We start from the raw sequence: 24,156 nt of genomic DNA on the forward strand, positions 1-24,156 counted from the left end.
CCAAAGAGATAGAGAGAGACCAAACAAGGACTCACTAGAAATGTCTGCCCACCTTCATGCTCAGCTCTACCACCAAGCCAGTGGGTGTCTCCATAGTTTGTATCGTCTGCAAACAGAACTCTTGTCTATGAACCCCAGTCCACAGAATGAGCCACTACCAGCAACAAGGGAGACCACACGCCGGTCCCGTGAATGCTGCCTGTCTGCTGTGCGTATGTGGGCACTGAGCAAATGGAATACTCCGAAGGCTATGAAAGATCATGGAAGGGGTCACCAGGCTGGGTCATGGGAGAGGCCGCTGGAAGCTTGGGGTCCGGATAGACCTGGAGACCTTGAGTTGTAGGCACTGTGCCACCATGGTGGGACTCCTGGTGGCGACGATGCCACCTCAGACTCTTACAATGAACCACTGAGCAATAGGCTTCGTCCTTGAGAACCAGGATGACTACGCAGATTCAGTGCATTATGGCGACATCAAAATGACAAAAGGACAACCTCTCACAGAGCGTTCCATGAGCTCCCAGCCAAGGGCCCGTGGGCCAGGCTCGCCCCTTGTACACCTGAGTTTCCTTCGTCGGTCAAAGGCAGATGATTTTAGTGCTGTCTCCCAATGAAGGCTACCACTGAAACTTATGCCAGGCTGCATAAGAAGTCCCCGTGCTTACTTAAGAGTTAGAAGCTGGCAATGTTTGCCTTTATTACGGATCATCCTTGATCTAATCATCTACAACATTCCAAAGTCCTCACACTCCAGGTTGGGATTGAGCAGGAAAAAGAAGCCTGTGGAAAGGGTGGTGGTTGCAAATTTGAATAAAGAACCTAAGCTGGTCCTGGGGCTCCCTCACAGCCCAGTGCCTGCTCTACAGTGAAGGGCACATAGTCAAATGTGATCCACTCAAACGTGCATGGACAGAGAGAGGGGACAGTGACAGCCACTCAGCAGTGAAGAGGGCAGCAGCCTGGGTCTGCAAGGACCATGGCGGATGCTCAGTCAGTGAAGAGAGCATAGTTCCAGAATGCCAGGTACTTAAGACATGAGAACATTAGAAACTACAAAAGCTTATTATACTTCTAGACACAATCGCTTTAAAGTATAAGATACATCAGACCTTTCTGCTATGGACTGAATGTTTACGCCCCAGATTCCCATCCCTGTGTCAAGGCCCCCACCCATGAACTGGTGTGACTAAGTGGGGACTTAGGAGTGAATTGGTCACAAAGGCAGAACATGTTATAGTTCGGGTATTAAATACTCCCAAAGGCTCAGGTATTAAACAAAGGCTTAACCCTCAGCTTTGCACATTATGAGGCGGTGCCTACAGAGAGGCCTTCTGGAGGTGTTTGTTGGAGGTGCTGCTGAAGCCCAGGCCCTTTCTCTTTTGTCCCTTGGCTGCCTTCAGGTGAGCAGGCCTCTACCTCACACTCACATCATGGTGCTCAGTGCTGCCACAGGCACAAAGCAACAGACCAAGAAGCCATGGGTGAGCACTCTGAAACCATGAGGCAGATAGAACCTTTCCTCTTTAAAAGCTGACTCCCCTCTCATACTCTGCCTACTCTCAGGGTAGGAAGCTGACTGGCCGAATTCTTCACAATTGGGCTGGGTCTCATAAGAAGAATTGAGCATCCTCTCTCTGTCCTGAACCTCTAAGGACACAGTGATGTGACTCTGCCAGCCTCAATCCTAGATGTCCAGACTCCAAGCTGTAGGAACATGCGTTGGCTGTGTACGTCTCTTGTGTGTGGTGCTCTGACAGCAAACACTGACAGAAACTACTGCTGGGTAGTGTCCATTCTGCCAAGGGGAGGGTGAGGAGTGGGCGAGGACCAATGAGAGAAAAGACCTTAACTTAATCACTTGCCTCCCTCTCTCCCCCTCCTCATTGCCCTCCCTCCCTCAAAAGGATAAAAAAAAATCACCAAGCATGATGGGGCACACCAATAATCCCGGCACATATGAGGCTGAGGCAGATGGACTGCCATAAGCTTGAATCCAACCTGGGCTACATAAAATCAATTCCAAGCCTGGGCTACAAGGGAGAGTTTCTGATTTAAAATAAATGAGTAGTAGTAGTAGTAGTAGTAGTAGTAGTAGTAGTAGTAGTAGTAGTAGTAGTAGTAGTAGTAGTAATTAATAATGGGGAAATGTAAAACCCATGCCTAATGTTTTAAATGTGACTATATATGCTCATGTGTGTTCATATGAGGGTATTATATGCATGTTCATGGGTGCACCAGAATGTAAAATAGAAGTAAGGGCCTGTCCTCACACTCCTACCCAAATCCACTGCTTGGGCTTCTCGGTGTGGCATGTAGCCTTCAGGCCTTGTGAGCTCCTAACACCGGCATGACCTCTGCATGAAGTCCCACTCATTCTCAAGGATGCTCCTGGAGTATGTGTCTAGGAGAGCCACACGCTCTTATCCTGATGCCTTCATTCTATTCTCATTTTATTTCATTTTCTCCTGAGTAAAAAGTAAGTTGATATATGGACAGTGCCTTCAGAGTTAGGTGAGTCAACTTGCTCTGAGCTCAGCCAGGTCCTTCTCTGACACAGCAGCAGTCTCTAGGGACCTCTAACCAAGGCTGATGGCAATGCAGTCACACTTGCTGACATACTCCTAGGTTTCCAGAGTCAGACATCCATGTCTTCTTTAACCACCACACCTCCCCACACACCCATTTTTTTTTTAAACACAGATCTCTCACAAAACCTGGAGCTCACCAATTAAACTACAATGGCTGGCCAACAAGCCACAAAGACCCTACCTTCCCAGAGCCTGGATTATAGGTACACGCACCGCTGTGACTGATTTCTTTGCACACTCTGGGTATCCAAACTTGGCAAGTACCCTATCCACTGAGCCATCTCCCCAACTCTATCTGTCCACAGTTTAATTTTTATTTTTATTACTAATGGCGTGGTGTGTGTGTGTGTGTGTGTGTGTGTGTGTGTGTGTGTGTGTGTGTGTGTGAATGTAGTAGGGGTGTGCCGTGGCTTATGTGTAGAGTCAGAAAATAGCTTTCAGGAGTCAGTTCTCTGGTTCTATTGTGGGTTACGGGTATTGGACTCAGGTCCTCAGGCCTGTGAAGCAAGTCAACCCACTGGGCTACTCTTTAACCAAGAATGCCCTGCCCTTTGGAATCAGGCAGATGTTCCCAAATCTCAAGATGTTTTCTTCCAGCCCAGGGTATGGAATCCTCATGAATCAAAGGACATACTCAATGAGCTTTTCTCCTTTGTCAGCCTGGCCCCTCCCCTCCTCTCCAGGCTCCACCTGTCCCTGAGTGTCCCCTGGAGCTGGTGCTGATTTGGGTGTGTTTCCTGTAGCCTGATCCTTCCTGCCCAGTACACAACACAAGCTGCTGTCCCAGACAGGCCAGTGGGTTTCAGTGAAGTGCAGAGCTTCAGCTAGGGCCAATCACTGTCCACACAGGATGCCGGTAGCCATACCTTTATGAGATTTTCTGCAGGACCAAAAAAGTCATCTGTTGCAAACAAAACCTGAACAAAGAGAAGAAAATGGAGTCAAGATGAAATTACCATAAATTAAAACACACTTTATTCCACCCTCTAGCGAAACATTGGGAGATGCAGTAAAAAAGAGTGTGTGGAATGGCCTAAGGGAAGAGACAGTGGAGTTTCCCTTGCAATGCTTTATAAGCTTCTGGGTCTCAAGCCTGCCCCCTCCTGAGTCATTTCTTCCCATTCTTTCCTTCTGAATCCCTTCTACAGTCTGGATGGAAATGCTAATGTCTCACACTTGGAATGTAAATAAACCAGCGTCTTTCTGTCAGGCTCTTGGCTCTTATAAAGTTCTTAGAGAATTTCGTACAAGCATGTTCTGATCATATTCTCCCTCCCTCCCTCCCTCCCCCCTCCCTCCCTCCTTCTCTCTCTCCCTTCCTCCCCCTCCTTCCTTCTACTCTTCCCAGATCCACCCCTCCTTCCCTACCCACCAAGCTTGTGTGTCCTTTTTTAGCCTTGGGGTTCTTTTATAAAGAGCTCAATGGGTGGAGCAGGGGGTGGGGTGGCTCAATGGTTAAGAGCACAGGAGAGCAAGCATGAGGAACTGAGCAAGAAAAGCCAGGCCTGGCCACACACATACACCTGTCGCCCCAGCACTGTAAGCAGGTGGGGACAGGAGGATCACTGGTATCCCTGGCCATCAGCCTAGCAAAAGAAAAAACAGCTCCAGGTTCAGTAAGAGATCTGTCTCAAGGCAAATGAGGTAGAGAAGGATAGAGGAAGAAATCCGATTTCCTCCTCTGGACTCTGGGCACACCTGTGGGCACACACTTTTGCACACAGACGCATGTCCACACATACATACAACACACACGAAACATAGACACATGTCCATATATACACACAACACACATGAAACACAGACACATGTCCGTCCATACAACACGTATTCGTGTGTGTGTGTGTGTGTGTGTGTGTGTGTGTGTGTGTGTGTGTGTGTGAGAGAGAGAGAGAGAGAGAGAGAGAGAGAGAGAGAGAGAGAGAGAGAGAGAGGTGGGGGAGGAAGGGAAGAAAAGAAAACAATGCTCACTGGGTCACACCTCAGCTTTGGAGGCCACCATTCTCCCTACAAATGGCTCCAGGAAGATGGTGCTGTAGCACGCTGTCCTGGTGATGTCCCCACTAAAGCAGCACACTTCTGAGTGAGACCAAGGACTGCCGCATTGCACACCAGTGAAGCACTTCCTCCCTGAGTAAAGCATACTGTGGACCGCTGGGTGAGAATGAACTAGCTAGCCGGGCACCTGCATTCCTCTAGCTCTGCTCCTTCACTGTTAGTGCAATGGGACCAGCTTCCTCCCACTCCTGCTGCCCTCCATACCCTGCTGTAATGGACTACATCCCCTGAAGTCCTCCCTGACATCATGGACAAACCAACCCCTCCTTCATTGCTTCTCGTCGGGTATTTTATCATAGCAATCAGAAAAGTAATGAATCAAAAAAATCAATACACAGAAGTAACACTGTTGCTATGACAACCATGACCATGTGGTTCATAGGCCTTTAGAACCTGTTTGAAGTAGGAATGTGGAAACTTTGGAAACTCTGTTCCATTCTAAAAATAAGAACACCACAGAGGGATAGTGAACCTTGCACAAGTGCAAAGCAAACATCACATAAAAAATAAAAGTAGGGGATGGGGAAAATGTCTCAGTGGGTGAGAGGCCTCACAATGGAAGCATAAAGGCTTAGCCCAAATCCTCAGCAAAAGCCAGGCATGGCCCATGGAGGCCTGCAACCCAGTGCAGGGGGTGGCTGCCAGAATATCTGGAAAGTGACAATCTCTAGGTTCAGTGAGAGAGCCTATCTCAAAGGACTAAGGTGAAAAGTGACAGGACACCTGGCATCATCCTCTGGCCTCAGTATATATACATTAACATACATGCAGTATAATATACACATACAAATGCACACATGCATACACACACATGCAATCACATAGGTTGTATACACACAACACATATACATTATGTACATGTATGCACACACATGCACATACATGTACATGCATGCATGCATGTACATTTGCACACACATACACATGTACACTCACACACATACATTGTGTACATATGCACAAACATGTACATACACACATGTTCACATGCACACATATATCCACATCATATATATATTTCTGCCCTAGTCCAGATTTGCCCTGGATTCAGTTCATCTCTTCAGAACCTTGCCAGTGCTGGGCCTGACTATAATTCACTTTGGGTCAAAGTAGCCTGAGTGGGCCCCTCAGTGTTTGAACCTAACACGGACTTCCTGCCCTTGAGAGCCCGCTTACCTTTCCTCCCACGCACTCAGAGGCCAAATCAATCAGCTGGGTAAAGTCCAGAAATCTGGTCAGCTTTCCCTCCTTTGGAGTATCAGCCATGCTTCCTAGAGTTGAGAAGGGCAGGCCCAGCCAGAAAGCTTCAGAAGTGAGGAGGTCTCAAAAACCATGCCTGGAAGCCTTTGGAGGTGAGGCAACCAAGGGCTGGACTGTTCTTCACCTTGGTGAGAGTTAAGCAACCAAAACAGACAGGAAGTTAGAGACAGGTAAGAAGAAACACCACTTAACGTACAGATCCCAACTAGGTCTACACTAGGCCATGCTGTGTCTTGATTTCTGTCGTGGTCACCTTTCTATTACTGTGAAGAGACATTATGACCAAAGTGACTCCTGTAGAATAAAACACTTGATTAGGGCTTCCTGACAGTTTCAGAGGTTTGGTCCATTATCATCGTGACAGTGTGCAGGCAGACATGGTACTAGAGAAACCGATGAGAGCTCTACATCCAGATTCACAGGCAGCAGAGCGGAGGAAGCACATAATGGGTCAGGCTTAGGCTTTTGAAACTTCAAAGCCTACCCACAGTGACACATTTCCTTCAACAAAGCCACACCTACCCCAAAAAGCCACGCCTCCTAATCCTTTTCAAGCAGTGCCACTCCCTGATGAGTCAGTGGTCAGGTACATGCACCTATTAAGGGTGTGGGGTGTGGGGGAAGGGGATATTCTTCCTGTCATAACTTTGTGCATCTTGAGACATCATGACATAAACTTCTGTCACATGCTCCTGTGCCTTGGTCTGAGTGAGACCTGGAGGCAAACCAAATCTTAAACTGTTTCTGTCAGGTGTTACATTGTTGCCACAGTGGTACAAAGTCACTAATATGTTAATTTTATATGGTTTTCTCTGTTCTTACCAGGAGCAGAAAAGTGGGATCACAAGGATCACCCAATAGTTTAGGGTTAGAGAGATCCTTGGGCCCCTCCTCCTTGGACCCTCTCTCCATTTTACCATGTCTTCAAAATAAGGTACGAGTTAGGCTCCTTGTTTTCCTGGTGACATGAGTCCTCCAGGCCTATGGCCTGGTCTCTGGCCAAGGCAGCATCTGTCCAGCTGTGCATGGCTCGCACAGCAGGCACACCTCATTTGCACCTGCTGCCTGGTTGCTCTAGGGTATTATTAGAATGTTCTCAAAGACAATTAAAAGCAAGTTATTCTTTTTAAAAATTAATGCTTTCCTTTTAGGCAACTGTAGTAGCTTGAAGGAGAATGTACACACACACACACACACACACACACACACACACACACAGTGTCCTTCCCAACAGTGTCCCTGCAGAGTCACCAGCCGAAAGACACTCACTGCCTGCTCTTCAGTGTTCGCTCTCCACTCAGTCTCTAAATCCTGTGAACAGGGTACTCTTTGCCAAAACTCCCCCCTCCCGCTTCCTCTATCCCTCTCTTTCCAGGATCAGATATAGCCCAGGCTGGCCTTATACTTACTATGTAGCCAAGGATAACCATGAACATTTTATGCCAAGTGCTAGGATTGCAGTCTTGAACCACCATTCCTGTTTTGAGGTGCTGGGCACCAAACTCAGGGCTTCACGCACACATTGCCAAGTCCTCTATCAACTTAGCCATGTCGCCAGCCCTAAGCATTTCTTGCCTGAATTCCTATAATATTCGATAACTTCTGATTCCATCTAGTCCAGCTTCCCCTCACTGGCCAATGACCAGTCTATAGTGCTCGTCTCACTGGTTTTCCAGCTAAAAAGCATCTAATGAAACAGTCTTGGCTTGGAAACGTATACAGGTCCCCAGCATTCATCTCTCCTACTTCAGACTCAAGTTCACTTTTTGCTCATGCCTGGAACGTGCCTCGCCCTCCTTGGCATGGTCAAGGATGTCTGGTGTTGGAAAGGTTTTTAAAGGCTTTGAGTGTTCGCGTCGGCAGCACGTATACTAAAATCGGAACAATACAGAGATTACCATGGCCCCTGCGCAAGGATCACACGCTAATTCGTGAAGCGTTCCATATTAAAAAAAAAAAAAAAGGCTTTGAAAATCCATTAGTAAAGTCTGATGCTTGCTGAGGTCCTTAATAACAGGGAACTAGGATAATGGATGCTCTCCTGTAACACACGTGGAAATGATAGGCAGACGTATACCTCTGCAGTGTGCAGACTTACCTTGATACCCAGAACAGCAGTTACTTACCAGATGCCTGTGTGTTCTAGACATGTGACATGTTATAAATACAGTGAAGAAGCTGAATTTTAAATGATGCCGGATTGAATTTCAACGCTACATGAGTCATCTGGTTCCCACTGTGACATGTGACATCATGCTGGGTCCCTAATCCCAGAAGCCCCCGCTGTTTAATGAGTATCTTGGCTTAAAGGCAGAGCAGAGAAGACAGTGGGAGTGGCCACAGAGGAAAGCGAAAGCTTGGCCTTTCTTACCACTTGTCCCCACAGTTGGGACTAGCAAGTTGCTTCTGGAGTTGAACATTCTTTTGAAACTTACCCCCACAGGGGGACACTGGTGAATTTTACAAGGGTCTGTTAGTTTTTCCTCTTTTCCTTTTTTTGGGCATTGGATTCCACGTAGCCCAGCCTGGCCTTAAAGGTACTATGTTGTAGAGGATAGTCCTAACTACTGGTCCTCCTGCCTCTCCTAGGATAGCAGGTGTCTGCTTGGTTATGTGGTGCTGGGATCGAACCCAGGGCTTTGTGAGCACCAGGTGAGCATTTTGCTAACAGAGCCATTCCAGCTCCCCCATTGCTTTGCTTTTTCTCCATGAGACACATTACAAATATGCATGAGTAGCGGGACTCCCACTGCAAATGGAGCTTTGCCAGGGGATTGATGGAGACCTGAGTATTTCCCAGAAGTGACCATAAGGGTCTCTTAATGGCTTCTCCTCTCTAGGGAAGCTTGTAGGAGGGAGTAAGTGAGCAGATGACAAATCTCGGAGACGTGAGGGAGAGGAGAAATTCCTCCCTCTGTTTAATTTATTTCTGCCCATTTAAAACACATTTTAACAATAGCTTGGAGAATTTCTGCAGTGGCTTTTAGGGTGCTTTTTTTTCTGTATGCACACAATCACATACACTTGCACATGCATGCACATGCATACACATAATTACAAACGCACACACACGTGCACATACATGCATGTGCACACAGGGCAGTGAAGGGTGTGTCTGCAGAGGGTACTGTCTGCAGAGTGCAAGGCAGTGCTTTGCTCAGTACTACTTGCTGGATGGTTTCTCTATTCTGGTGGTGGATGTTTGTCTTTAGGAAGCCATGTTGTAGCCTAGGTGACAAGCATTAACTTATCAGAAAGGAAGTGTCCTACACTGAGAGGAGTGGGCAAGCACATCCAGAGAGATGGTTACAAACATAAGACCAGACCCAAGATCTGCCAGCCCTGGACTATTCACAGGGGAGAGGAGGGTTCCCGGGAGACACAACCTGATCCTTGAGCCCAAACTAAAGGCAGTTCACAAGGAATGTCCATGGGGGAGATTTCCATAAAAAAGAGGCAGATGCCCCAGGCCTTTTATCCAACCGCACTATGAGAGCATTTATACAACTTCTAGTATAAGTTTGAAACAGGTTAAGAAATGACACTCACACCAGAGCCCATGCAAGAAGCTGGAGACTTGCACTGTGGCAATTTTCCCAGATAACACAAGCAACAAGCCAACATGCCTGCCACACTTTGGTGTCAGGGTGATCCCTCTTTACAGTCCCACATGTGGGGGTTCCATCTGGTATGACTGATAAGCTCATGTGTCTGTGTTTATGATATGATTTGAGTATTTTCAGGTTATTTATTGGCACAAACGAATCATTTATCAGTTTGTGCATCCTGGCGCTCTGGCAGATGGTAGCCGTTAACTTAGGAAAGGTGTACAGTCCCTCTTTGTTGGCACTTACATTCAAAATGGAGTAACCCAGGCCAAGGTTATTGCTTGTTAAATGGAGCCTTTCTAGGCAAGGCTCAACCTCATATCCCATACAGTACAGAGTAAGCCAGAGCAGTCCCTGCCTGTCCTCAGCATCCCATGCTGGCACCAGGGTGGAGTGAACTCTGGTCAGGGCTAAGTGCTAAGCAGCGTGAGTGTTGCCGCTGCTGGATTCCCCACTTGGTGTGTCTCTTCGGATCACCTCTGAGCTTTTAAAGCCTCAGATCCCAAGCCCCACCCCACACACATACTCAGAATCCATAGGATGGCCCACTCAAGGCAATCCTGGCATGAATGTTGCAGGGACATCATCTGCTTTTCTACTGTGTGTTGGAGGCTCACAGAACAGAACTGGTGTCTGATATTATAAACCTGTCAAAATCCCAAGGCTGGGGAGACCCCAGGCCCTCCAAGGCTGGGGAGACCCCAGGCCCTCCAAGGCTGGGGAGACCCCAGGCCCTCCAAGGCTGGGGAGACCCCAGGCCCTGGAGGAAAACTATTTTGTTGTTTTGCCAATGAATAAGATGTGTCCATCAAATTGCCTTCTAGATCCTTTTGTCCACAGATTAACACTTTAGCCAAAAAGCTTCTTTTGCAGTGAGTGATGGGTTACTGAAGGTCCTAACTGGTCTGAGACAAGTGTCTACTGAGTGCACAGCCATGTCACCACCTCCAAGGCTCATGAAAGGGAGGGAAGAATTTAAGAGCAGAGAAAGGAGGGACGTAGGGCTGCTTCTGGCATAGCCCTTGCACTTATGAACTCACAGTAGCTGCACAGGAATGGACCCATCAACGTCCTGCCATAGAATGGGGATGGATTGTGAGTCCCCACCCTTCTCTGGGATTCTGTTAGATAGTCCATCGTTTCTGGGGTGGTGAGAGACATTTTCTTCAATTGTATGTATAGTCACTGGTATGGTGTCCATACACTTGTAAATAATTAACAAAATTCCCTGGAAAAAACAGAGAGAGAGAGACAGAGAGACAGACAGAGAAAGAGAGACAGAGAGACAGACAGAGAAAGAGACAGAGAGAAAGACAAAGACACAGAGAGACAGAGACAGAGAGACAGAGAGACAGACAGACAGACAGAGACACAGAGACAGAGAGAGAGACAGAGAGAGACAGAGAAAGAGACAGAGAAAGAGACAGAGAGAGGAGAGAGGAGAAAGGAAGGCTGGTTGGTGAACATTGGAATTGGTGGGCTGAGAATCAATATCCCTCCCCAACTCTGTCACTGTACAGATGGGAAAACTGAAGCCCAAAATGGTGAGATGCTTTCTCAGGAGGCAGAGCCTTACCACCAAAGAACAATGGGAGCTGCTGAGGTTCTGGTATTAGATGACAAGGAATGCCCCTGGCCTGAGGGAACCCAAAGCATACATAGTCTGAAGAGCATTTGCCAGGAGTCCTCTCCCAGCCAGGCCACCAGGTGGCGCTGCTCACCACAGCATTCTTGGACCCTCCAGGGACCCTAAGCTCAAGATGAGCCCAGTCACCTGAGCCCCAGGGATTCATCAGGCTCTTGAACAAAGAATGCTGTCTACTTTGAATCTTTCATGTGCCCATTCACTTTTTTTTTCTTTCAAAGAGTAACACGTTACCCAAAACTAGAGAAGAAAATGCAACATAGAGTCCTGAGCTTCCCTCACCCCAAGCCACAGCCACAGATGGCATGATGTTATTGCCACCAGAAAAAAGTAGCACACGCCTTTAATCCCAGCACTCAAGAGGCAGAGGCAGGCGGATCTCTGATCTCAAAGTCAGCCTGGTCTACAAAGAGAGTTCTAGGACAGTCAGGGCTACACAGAGAAACCCTGTCTCAGAGTTGGTGTGGGTGTTATTACATTACAGATGGGATCTTTAAGACTTTTTACATTTATGTTTCATTTTCTTTTACCTCTGTCTATATAGAATGCCAAAAGGAAAAATAAACAAAAAAACTTTAAAAGACACTGGAATTTCTAAAAAAAAATAAAAATAGGGCTGGAGAGATGGCTCAGAGGTTAAGAGCATTGACTGCTCTTTCAGAGGTCCTGAGTTCAAATCCCAGCAACCACATGGTGGCTCACAACCATCTGTAATGAGACCCGATGCCCTTTTCTGGTGTGTCTGAAGACAGCTACAGTGTGCTTAATAAATAAATAAATAAATCTTTAAAAAAAATAAATAAATAAAATAAAAATAAACCTCAAAATTAACATTCACTCAGACTTCCCAACCAAGAAAAGTTGTTCCCAATCAAAATAAAAATCTTCAAACATGCAGAACTTCAGGATGCAGGTAGTTTCCAAACCTTGTCAGCTCCCTTAGCCAAAAAGCCCTCTTGCATGTTTGTCTAGGAGCACTGAAGCACTTCTGGACCTGGACCCCACTTGTTGAGGGCTGGCCTGTCCAAGGCTGGCCCTGAGGCTCTGATGTATAGAGAAGAAACACAGCCAATAGTAGCCTGGGGCAGGGCCTTGTGGAAGCTGTGGCTTTAGACCCTAAGAACCCAACTCTTCTCATTGTACCAGGCTATGAGATCTGTGCCCAGGCTGCTGTAGTCTCTCTCTGTAGTGTTCTAGAGATAAACCATGTTTCTCTTGTGCAATGTTGTTTGATTATCTTCCTGCTGACTTGGCCCCACTGTATGATAGTTTCTGCTGACTGTCCTATTTCTCCCCTGGAAAGGCCTCGTGATCCCGAAGTTATCTGTCTCCTTATCATCTGGTTCTCCCTCTGTGTCCCCCTCTCTCTCTCTCTCTCTCTCTCTCTCTCTCTCTCTCTCTCTCTCTCTCTCTCTCTCTCTCCCTCTACCTGTCACTAAAGACTGGCCCAGGTCACCCACTCATGCCCCAAGGAGTTAGTCATGTTATAATGGTTGGCAGAGGAGAAGGAGTCATATTCTTCAGTGTAACCACTGATGTTTCCCTTGCTCAAGAAAATAATACACACATTTCACAGGCACTCACACACACATAAACACACTTACACAGAGATACACATGCACCCTCATGTACTTGCACACATACATGCACACACACACATTCTCACACATACACTCACACACACATACGCATGCTCACTCAAATATACACACATACACATGCTTACTTACATGTGCACACACATGTACACATTCACACACATACTCGCATTCACAAAAACACACATATATACACATGTGCACACAAGTGTTCATGCCAACAATCTTAATTAAATGCATCAGCCATTTTTAAAGACATAAAAATAAGAGGGAGACTTATGGAGAAGTCGTTCAGTGGGAAGGAGGAGATGAAAGGATTCTGAGGTGAGGAATATGACCAATGAATGAATAAAAGAATCAGCTAAGGTCCGAGAGGAAGACATGAATAGTTCCTATAGCCCTTCCAAATTCTCACCCTTCTCCCTTCCCCGTCTCTTAGGAAAGCCCAAATATCAGACTACAGTGACCCTCCTTGACATCTGTTTAAATACCCTCCTTGACATCTGTTTAAATACCATGCTGCTGCTGAGGCCAGGAACCAGCTATCCCTAAGCCCAGCAGCATGCTGAAGTTGGTCCTGGTTGCTGCCCACGTACACTCCCAGCCATCAAAAGTAAGACACAGGCCAGTAACTAAGGCAATCACTGCTGAGGGGAGTGTTAGGCAGAGCATGATACATAGCAGTCTGGGAAGCTGGGGAGGGACTGCCCCCCTACATGTAGAGGAAGCTATCCTGGCCTGGAATCATCCCACATTAAAAAAGACATCTGGGGTGGGGGAAGGGGGGTTACTGTTAGGTTCTAGAGAAGCTTTGCCAGAAGAATGAACCTCAAGGTGAACTGAAGGACATTGTTCACTTGAGACAAAGCTTGAGAGAGCTGAGGCAGAGCCCAGGGAGTCACAGGCAACAGAGGAGAGTCCTGGCCATAGACCAGCAGGGCTGCATAGGTGTGGTAGTGTGTACCTGTGACCCCAACACTCAGCAAGCTGAGTTCAAGGCCAGCCTGCACTACGTAGTGAGTGATTGCCTCTGCTCTTACCTGTGCCTCTTTGAATCCATTAGAGCCCAAGGTTATATAACCTCCTAAACAAGGATGCAGATTGAGGACTGCATAGGGGTGGGGGTGGGGTATTTCTGTTCAAACAGTAGCATTGGGCTTGCTTCACTTTGTGCCCAGTGATGTTGCTGCTGCTGCTGTTGTTGCTGTTGTTGTTTGAGGCAGAGTCCCTTTGTCTCTGTTCCCAGCCTCAATTGGCCTGGAACTTATTTTGGAGACAGGCTGGCCATGAACTCACAGAGCTCTGCCTGCCTCAGCCTCCTGAGTGCTGGGATTAAAGGTGTGCACCACCAGGCCTGGCCCATGTTTAGATGTTTTTAAAGACAAAAGTCATATGACTTAAACTCCGGTAGGACAAAGACCAGAGCCAGAAGATGAAGTCTCCCTCAGTCCTTCTCAGCTGGGCCCTAGAACTCCATACTGATCATAGAGCCTCAGGTCACCTCCCTATTTTCCCCCAACCAAGGGTCTGGTGTTCTTGGAGACTGGACTTCATCCTCCCTTCTCCCACCTCATTCCCTTGGCAACATCAACATTAGGCATAACGAATTACTTGATGTGATAAACAGATCTCCAATCTCACCCGAGTCCAGATCCCAGTGTTTAGGATTGAATTTCTCACTCCCCACAGTCCAGGGCTTTGAACTGTGAACACCAGCAACAATAGAATTTATAGAGGACAGAGAGAACCATCCTCTGTGATGTCACAAGGGCTATAGGATATAGAGCTGAGGGAACAGCTTGTCCCTGGAGAGACCAAGGGATGATGGCTGGAGCAGGCCTGTTCCCTTCTGCATATGTAATCCTACCGATTACATATGGGGCCTTAAGCCAATCCTACCCTGCTCCCTGGCAATGGCTGAAACCCTCATGGTCCCACCCAGCTATGGCCTTGAATTCACATTGTATCTCTTCAAGGCATCTGTGTATGTGCCCAGCAAATACAAATACATTCTGCAATGGCCTCTGACAGCCTAGAAAACACAAGGTCTGTTGAGGGAATTTGTTATAAACCAAGGACACAACGCTCAAGGAAATGCATACGTACACAAAAATTTACTGCCATAAAAGAATGCTCAGCGCTAGACAAGGCCACCAGGGCTCCCTAGTGCACACCAGAGCTGAGCCTACAATCAAATGTGCATTCAGTGACGGGTTCCTACACGGTAAGTTCCAAGGCACTGCAGCAGTTGCTAGCTGGAGACCACATTTTGGAACAGGTTCTGGAAGCCACTCAGTGAGGCAGCCATGGCATTTAAAATTGAATAACTATCTAAAATTAAATATAGTTCAATTAACATTAAAGGGAATTAATCAAAGTCCCAAGCTGAGTCTCAAGTTAGTGGCCGCATGTAGCCAGTGATCACATGCTCAACCACAGTTTCTATTCTCCTCCATTTGTAGCAGGGAAAGGAGAAAAAAGGAGATGAAGTGACAATCCCAGAGGAGTGGCCCCAGGTTGACAGGCTACTCCTGGAGCCCAATAACATACCCACAATCTCAGTTCTATCCTATCAAGACACAAGGATTTCTGGAGCCAGACTATAGCAGTGGAGAAATAGTCACAGTGTCCCTCTATGGTACTTCCCAGAAGGCAACACTTCAGCTGCCTGCATAGGAAGAACAGGGATCCTTGGGTAGGCTCCTCCAAATAGCTTTACATCCCTGTCTAGAGGATGTGACCCCCTCACTGGTGGGTCCAATGTGGGCAAAGGTCTACTTTTCAAATTAACAAGCTGTCACCTGCCCCCCCCCCACTGTGGCAGTACCAGCTGACAATTCTCTTCTAGCAGGCTGCAGACTTCACTGCCCCTAGAGAGAGCATGGACTCAGTGCTTAGGCAATATCCACCACCATCCTTCTGGGGCCCATGTAAGAGGCTACAGACACAGAAGTTTATGAGCCACCATGTGTCCTAGGTCCTTGTGATGGTTTGTATAAGCTCTTCCCAGGGAGTGGCACTATTGAAAGATATGGCCCTGTTGGAGTAGGTGTGTCACTGTGGGTGTGGGCTATAAGACCTTCATCCTAGCTGCCTGGAAGTCAGTATTCTGCTAGCAGCCTTCAGATGAAGATGTAGAACTCTCAGTTTCTCCTGCAGCATGCCTGCCTGGACACTGTCATGTTCCTGCCTTGATGATAATGGACTGAATCTCTGAACCTGTAAGCCAGCCCCAGCTAAATGTTGTTTTTATAAGAGTTTCCTTGGTTTGGTGTCTATTCACAGCAGTAAAATCATAACTAAGACAGTCATCTACAAGGGCAAGAAGTACTCTTAACTAATGAGCCCTCTCTCTCCAGCCCCAATTTGTGAGTTTTACTTAAGTCCTGAGCCCTGTGATTTTCCTTCACTTCCTTAGTTTTGAGGATCCTCCTTCTAGGTAGGAATGTTACAATTTACAGGAAATATCTATACAATTACCAATGCCCCCCCAACCCTGCCCAACTCCACTTTCTAAATTTTTGTACCATCCTGAGTATGGGCTAAATCTACAAAGGCATGACTTCTAGAGAGGAGGATGTGTCTGGAGTAACAACAGTGTAAAATCCCAGGCTAGGCTGTAAAAGTCGAAGGCTTTCAAGACAGAGATCCATCCCCCTCCCCACTTTCCCTTTCCTTCTTCCCCTTCCCCTTCTCTTTCCCCCTCCCCTTCCCCCTGATGGTAACCCGAACATATGAGTGTCTAAGAAATGAACCTTCACGTATACAAATCCCAGCCCCCATAGACTAGACTAGGCAGGGCAGCTAGGAATCCAGCCTTCACCAGTGAACAAAGACCCTCCACAGGGCAAGCCAGGGCAGCCACCATAGCTGACAGTGTGCAGTGTCTGGAGCTGGTCATAAAGTTGCTACTGCCCCACTTTCCATGTGTCGAGGGTCGCAAAGATGACCACACAGCTCTCCCCTCCCCTCACCAATGTCTCTTTGAATAGTATATTATTCAAAAGCCCTATAGAGAGATCCACGTGGCAAGGCTCAGAGGCCACCTCCAGACAGCAGCAGCAGCATCTGTAGGTCTTGGGGGCTGACTGCTTGTGGCCAAGACTTCAGATCAGCATGCAGCCCTGGCAGAGGTCATGGCTAATCTCAGGTGTGCCCCTGAACCAGAACCACCCAGCTAGGCTACTCCCAAATTCTCAATCCAGAGAAACTGTTTATGGTAATAGATAATGACCGTGATCTCGTGGCTCACTGGTGCAAAACTATTGCACACAGAGAAACCTGGTTGGGCACAAGGGTGGAACATCTAAGGACTGGACGGATAACTGCAGCCAGAAGTATCAAAATGGAAGAGTTTCCTAGACGCTTTAAAAGCAACTCAGCACCATCACTGCTGACGTGGTGTGTTCTCAAGGTGCCCCGAGCCAAGGAGAGCATCTCCAGTGTGGTTGACAGCAGAGGACATGGGGGTGTCCACATTTCTTGAGCACAAGGACAATTTGGGAAACAAATTGCCCCCCCCCCGGTGTGTGCTTCATGCCTTGATCTCCCACCACCACCCCAGTGTGAATGCAGAGCAAGGGAACCAGAGCACAAGCACTGGATGCGCTCAGAGACAAGGCAGGAAGTCGCCACAGCCCTGGGTTTCTGGGCCACTGCGCCCTCTCTTCGTTCTGTTTCATACATGGCAGGTCTATTTCCAAGTATCTGCATTGCCTCCCCCTAACCCCTGCCCGAACCTGTCATGGTGAACATGATTCATCTTGGCCATACCTGACTTTGCTTCCATATTAGACAGAGTGTAAACATGGCAGCAAGCTTTCCCATCCTCCACTCTTCCAGGTTCCAAAGGAGGAGAAAGGTAGCAAGCAAGCTTTCCCTGAGTCCACCTAAGCCAGGCCAACCCTTCCAGCACCTGATGGACATACACGAGCAGAGAAGGCAGAACCATTAGCTGTCCTTCATCCCAACTCTTAGCCCACAGAACCACAGTAGATTACTGTGATGGTTTGAATACTTGGCCCAGGGAGCGGCACTATTAAGAGGTGTGGCCTTGTTGGAGGAAGTGTGTCACTGTGGGCGTGTGCAAGGACATCCTCCTATTAACCACATGGGAGTCAGTCTTCTCCTAGCGACCGTCAGATGAGGATATAGAACTCTCAGCTCCTCCTGTACTATGCCTGCCTGGATGCTGCCATGTTCCCGCCTTGATGATAATAGACTGAACCTCTGAGCCTGTAAGCCAGCCCCAATTAAATACTGTCCTTATGAGAGTTGCCTTGGTCATGGTGTCTGTTCACAGCAGTCAACCCTAAGACAATCACCTACTGTCCTCCATCTCAACCCCTGGCCCACAAAAAAATCACAATTTAGAGCTAAAGTAAATGGTTCTTGTTTAAAGTCATTACAGGGGCCCAAGCAATGACTCTTTTTCAGTAAAACCCTTGCTTTGCAAGCATGAGAACATGGGTTCAAGCCCCAGAACCTCCCCTCTGTTTAATCCAATAACTAGAGAGCTACCTCATTGCCTAAGAGTGCTTGCTACTCTCGCAGAGGACCCGGGTTGGTTTCTAGAATCCATATCAAGCAGCTCACGACCACCTATGATCCCAGTGCTAGAGGATCTGACATGCTCTTCTGGTTTCCATAGATACGTGCACACATGTGGTGCTCATACGCACACTCAGGCATACATCCATATTCAAAATGGCTCCTTGTAATCAGCCTAGCCTAATCCAGCCAAATGAGAGTCTGCCTCAAAAAGCAAGGTAGACACAACCTAAGGAATAACACCCAAGGTTACTTCACACACACACACATATACACATAAAAAATAAAGGAAGGAAGGAAGGAAGGAAGGAAGGAAGGAAGGAAGGAAGGAAGGAAGGATTGATTCAGGAGTGATGTTACACAGTAAAGGCTCATCCATACATAACTATTGGGTGATAGATGCTACCATCCCCCCAAGGGACTTTCCTTCCAAAGCAGAAACTGGATAATGCATGCTTCCCAGGACCCCTTGTCTCCAAAGCACAGATGCACACAGACTGACAGGGTTGGGGGGTGGGGGGGACTTGTGCAGTGCACAACCTGTGTATCAAATGTGGCCCTGACCCCAGGTACCCAGGCACGCAGATTTGCCTGCAGGCTCTGTGTGGGAAGGCAGTGATGTACAGACACATCAGTAAGCCAGCTTCCATGGCAACAGCCTCAGCAGCCTGGCAACAGCATCCACAGCCACAGTAGCCGAGGGACCCACACAGATCCATATGCAATGTGATTCACGGGATTTGTTCCTTCCACAACTGGTGCTTCTGGGCTGTTCCCGTGACTTCCCAACAGTTTATTTCTGTGTAAATTTACCAAACTGATCTTTCTACTTACAGCTTACGCAGCACCTGCTTTTGATGAGGTCGAAGTGAGTCGGGTTGAACCTGTTGACTGGGTCAGCCGCTGGTTGTCTGTCCGTGTTTTTAACTTGACCCCAGCTAGAATTATCTGAGATCTCAATTGAGGAAGTGCCTCTACCACGTTAGCACCGAGGCAAATCTGTAGGGCATCCTCTTGATGTGTGACTGATGTGACGGGATCATCACACTGTGGGTGGTGCCACCCCCGAACAGGTGGTCTCGTATTACATAAGGAAGCAGGCTGAGCAAGCCACAGGAGCAGTCACTGTGTAACATGTAGGCAGAAGAGGGGAAAGTGACTTCCAAGCCTGGAGAGACTAGAATGGCCAGGTGAATGGCTGCCTATGAGTAGAACGGATGGAGCTGAGTCTGACAGAGCAGAAATACCCTACATCCATCTCTCCCAGGATTTCAGTCTGGGTGGAAGTTTGCCCTGGGACTTTAAGGTGCTGGCCATGGAATCTAGGCATGCCACATCCTACAGCCAATCAGTCATGACCAGTGCTTTCCTAACTAGTTTTACACTTGGCCTAACTAAAGGGCCACTAGGCTTGTGCAAGCACACTTGAATGGTCCCCTGAGGGTGGAAAACCACAGACGGTATGGATGGACCCGTTTTCTGAAGAAGGGCACTATGGCCTTGGCCTCCCCTCCTAAGCTAGAGTTCTTCTTCCCCACTGCCCTACCACTCTTTGTTCTTCCTCTCTTTCTCCCTCTCTTACTGACTCTCCCTCTCTCTCTCTCCTCTCCGCCCTGTCGTTCTCCCTCTCTCTTGCACAACGCACGACAGAGAGAGAGAGAGAGAGAGAGAGAGAGAGAGAGAGAGAGAGAGAGAGAGAGAGAGAGAGAGAGAGAGAGAGAGAGAGAGAGAGAGAATGTTAGTGCCCCAGCACTCCTCCAGCTCTGCAAACCTCTCTGACTTTCGCCATCTTTCCCACTAGGTGGCACTGTGGCACCGTGGATTGACACCCCTGACCCACGGCCCGAGGCTCTCTTTGCTCGTCTATCTCAGCCTGTGCTCCTCAGAGGATTCTAAAGAGGACACCCACGCCAGCTTTCCGGTCACGCCTCACTGCGGCACCTAATGAATCTCAGCTCTCGCCTGAGCCGCCACAGCCCCGCTGCGCAGACAGCCCCGCCCCCACCCTCCCGGGTCTGAACCGAGGTTTCCTCCTGAACCTCGCTCGAGAAGGGAATTCAGGACAGAGGTCTGGCTCCGCGCCCAGGTGTTTGTACCCAACCTGATCTGCTTCAAAACCATCGTCACCGCAATGTAAATGTCCGTTGCCAGGTACAAATAATGGCTAGATCGCTGTTGCTATGTTTTATATTAGCACAAATTTGCCTAAATGGAGCTTAACAGAGGAAACTACAAGGCACCTGGTACTTCTAATCTCCCGTAAGGTAGGAGGCAGTGCGCAGAGCTCTGGCCCACCTTCTGTTCCAGTTAGGTAAAGCTGCAGCTGCAAGCCCAGGGATGTAAGAGCAAGTTTCTAAGACATCCTAGACCCGTGGTTCTCAACTTCCCTACTGCTGTAACCGTTTAATGCAGTTCCTCGTGTTGTGATGACTTCCAATCATAAAATTATTTTATTGTTACTTCATAGCTGCCGTTTCGCTACTGTTATGAATTGTAATGCAAAATATGATATTCGACCCCAAGGGGTCACGACCCACGGGTTGAGAACCACTGTCCTAGATGCTGTTGCGTACCCGTAGTAGGACAAGACTGTACAAAGTTATCATCACCGCTGCCTCTCAACGCATGCTCCATTCGCCCATGGAGTTAAGTACTCAGTACTCAGCCATCTGGTTCGTCTCTCAACAGTCAGTGGTCTCCCTGTTCTGATTTCTCTGAGGGTTGACCTCCTAGACTGGCTTTGGTGAGCCCCTGGGCTTCTCCCAGTGACAGAACTTACACACTATTTCCACAGATTCATGCCCCAGATGATGCTGCACCTGCCTACCAGGCTCCTCATCGTGTGAACATGTTGGACATTATCTGAAGGAAAAACCAACCAGGAAGTTCAACTGCACAGCTCTGATTTTGAGTCCAGAGGGGGTTTCCATTCTTCCTACCAATACATAATCAGACTGTGCACATGCGTACTTGGAGGTGCTCACGCAAGCTGCACACCCCAGCCTGTCTTTGTCTTTTCTGAAGGGCACTCCAGTGAACAGAACATGGGGGTGTGGGGAGCTCTACTTCCTTTGGGAGAACAGACACAGGCTTGGCTACGCCAGATCAAGACTGAAATCTCTGAGGACTTGCCTACAGCATTGTCCCCCAGGTATGCCATCATCCCCCGGCTCAAGGCTTGCTCTGAAAGGACGGAACTGTGACGCCTAACAGCCAGGTCTACCAGACCCAGAATATGCCCTGAAGAAACGCCAAGTGACAAACTACAGATCGGCAGACCTGGTGTGGGTGGCGCCAAAGGGAAGAACCAGCAGGGAGAAAGGCAGGCCTCTCCAGGTCAAAAGCCAGGCAGACGCAGCAGCAGACTGGTGACTTCTGACCTCCTATCACAGGAGGCAGGGGCTCAGATAAGCATCTCTGTGCACCTTTTGCTTTAGTCTGCTTTCTGACTTACAAAGACAGGAACCTCCTCTCCCAAACAAACCACGAACCTCTCGGCTCATACAAGAATGTTCTCCCTGTTGTGAAGGGGAAGCTAGGGAATGTCTAACCCCACCCCAACCCCCAGCCCCTATCTAAGGTCCCAATGGCAAAGTCCAACTCCACCCCAGTTCATGCTGGAGAACTAACGGATTTAATGGGTGAGGGGTTATGTGCACGAGTATAGATGACCCTAAAACAGCCCAACTGGACAGTGTGTACCCAGCATAGATGATGGAGCTCCCTTTTCCTAGTCCTTTCTCAAACCACACAGTCCAGCTCTTCCCAGAGACCCTAAGATACTTACAGTCAGAATGGAATTGCATATAAATGACCAGACAGGAGTAGCTGGATACTCTCGGGCCAGTGACCCTCTGCTGTAAAGTAATATCAACAGCCAAACAGGCAAACTGTGACGTGCTTTTGCAATCAGACACCAGATTTATGAAGATGTAGTTTGTTCCGCTTAGAAGACAACGCTACATGACATCATGGTGCCTGAGGAAGCTTCCAAAGAAATTTCAAAAAAAAATGTATACCAAGAAGTGTGAAACAGAATCAACTAACCTGGGCTCATAGTGGCTCACAGAATCTGAGCCACCAACCAGGGAGCATGCGTGAGTCTGAGCTAGGCCTTTCGCACCTATGTGACAGTCGCGTAGCTCGGTCTTCTTGTGAGATAACTCTAATGCTTTTGCCTGCTTCTGGGACGCTCTTCTCCTGCTGGTTGCCTTGTCCAGTCTTAATAGGAAAGAAGGCGCCTAGACTTGCTGCCACTTGAGGTGTCATGGATGGTGTTTAATATCCTTGGGATGCCTGCCCTTTTCTAAAGAGAAAGGAGGAGTGGATGGGGTGGGAAGAGGAGGGGAAGATGACAGGGAGGGCCTGGGAGGAGATAGGGAGTGGAAAGTGAAGTGGGGGTGTAATAGATGAGAGAGAGAGAGAGAGAGAGAGAGAGAGAGAGAGAGAGAGAATAAAAACTATGAAAGTCTGAGGCGCCCCCTTCCCAGCCACCATGTCAGCCTTCTCAGCATCATGGATGCTGACAGGAGGCGCAAGACTCCTGGAGACGAAGGACTTCATTGTCCACAGTCACGCTCCGTCTCTATGGGACTCAAGCATGTGGAACTAGCACTCAGCTAACATACAGGACAGTTGACTCTAGGGACCTGGATCCATTGTAACGAGTAACAACACGCCTACCCTTTGCCCTCGAGGCAGATGCCTCCTTTAGGACACTACAGTGGGAACAGGTTCACCGACTCCCAGCATCACACACTCTTTCTTCTGCAGCTGATACAAGACAAGATACAAGGGAGACACCAAGTTCATCTTCCAAGTTAGCTCACTGTGAAACACCCTTCCTGGAGTGGACTAAGCCTGCAAGGAGCAGGAAAAGCCTGTGTAAGGCCCTGGGCTCCATATCCAGGAAGCCCCCCCACACCTGCCCACACATCAGTAGAAGAAAATTATCCATCGTGGCTGTGATGGCAAAGGCTTTTCATCCCAGCAGTTGAGAGACAGAGGCAGGGGGATCTCTGTGAGTTTGAGGGCAGCCTGGTCTGCAGAGCAAGTTCCAGGACAGCCAGGGCTACACCAAGAAATACTGTTTTGAGAAATCCTTTCTTGAAACACACACACACACACACACACACACACACACACACACACACGAGAGAGAGAGAGAGAGAGAGAGAGAGAGAGAGAGAGAGAGAAATTATCCAGAGCCTAGGGCAGCAAGGACCTTCCTAGAAGACACACAGAAAGACTCGCTGCCCCAAGAGGTTGTCACCATAATTCACTCTCTTCCCCATCCCAAGTTGGTTTGGTTGCATGTGATGATATATTTTCTCTGGGAAGAGAGGGGTTATTTTTTAAACTAAAGATTCTGACATATAAAAGGGGGAAAGTGAAGGTTATTACTCAAGCTCCCCAGAGCTCTAGTCCCTACAGTTCCCATAGGTGGACTGGAGCTTATTATAAGCAGAACACTGCAAAGACTGAAGGTTGTGGCCCAAGGCCAGGTCAAGATGAGTGTGGCTTTGGTCTCCAGGGCTCCCTCCTGCCCTGTTGAGCTATGCCTTAGAGGAACCTGCACCTAGCAAAGGCTGTGGTGGCCTCTGCTCTCCATCAGCCAGTGAGAAACCAAGGTTCTCCATTCTATAGCCTCAGAGGCGTGGAACCCTACCAAACCAATGGCGTGAGCTGGCTCTCGCTGTGACAGGCCGGCTAAGCCTTGTGTGAATCCCTGGCCTACAGACGCCTGTGGTAGTAAGTATTCTAAGTCACTGTATTTCAGGGTGATTTGCTTTATCCACATTCATGGATAACACAGCTAATGAAGAAGATAGGACAAAAATCACCACACA

General features: G+C 48.2%; 1 protein-coding gene and 1 non-coding gene across 3 annotated transcripts in view; one reads left to right on the forward strand and one right to left on the reverse strand.

Annotated features, from left to right (window-relative positions):
* The window catches only part of Allc (allantoicase), a 35,106-nt gene extending 20,626 nt beyond the window's left edge, over positions 1-14,480 (reverse strand). The window contains exons 1-3 of one of the 2 annotated variants that reach the window (XM_087552274.1): positions 14,369-14,480; positions 5,823-6,030; positions 3,455-3,505 (exon numbers count right to left, since the gene is read on the reverse strand). In XM_087552274.1, coding sequence (XP_087408400.1) covers positions 3,455-3,505; positions 5,823-5,912 — 141 coding nt within the window. In that variant the 5' untranslated portion in view covers positions 5,913-6,030; positions 14,369-14,480. 2 annotated transcript variants of the gene reach the window in all.
* Positions 7,754-7,857, forward strand: LOC120093293 (U6 spliceosomal RNA). The gene has a single exon (XR_015623651.1). It is a non-coding gene; the product is annotated as a U6 spliceosomal RNA (small nuclear RNA).
* Positions 14,481-24,156: the final 9,676 nt, after the last annotated feature.

Source organism: Rattus norvegicus, chromosome 6, assembly GCF_021556685.1.
Source record: "Rattus norvegicus strain SHRSP/BbbUtx chromosome 6, alternate assembly SHRSP_T2T, whole genome shotgun sequence".
NCBI lineage: Eukaryota > Metazoa > Chordata > Mammalia > Rodentia > Muridae > Rattus > Rattus norvegicus.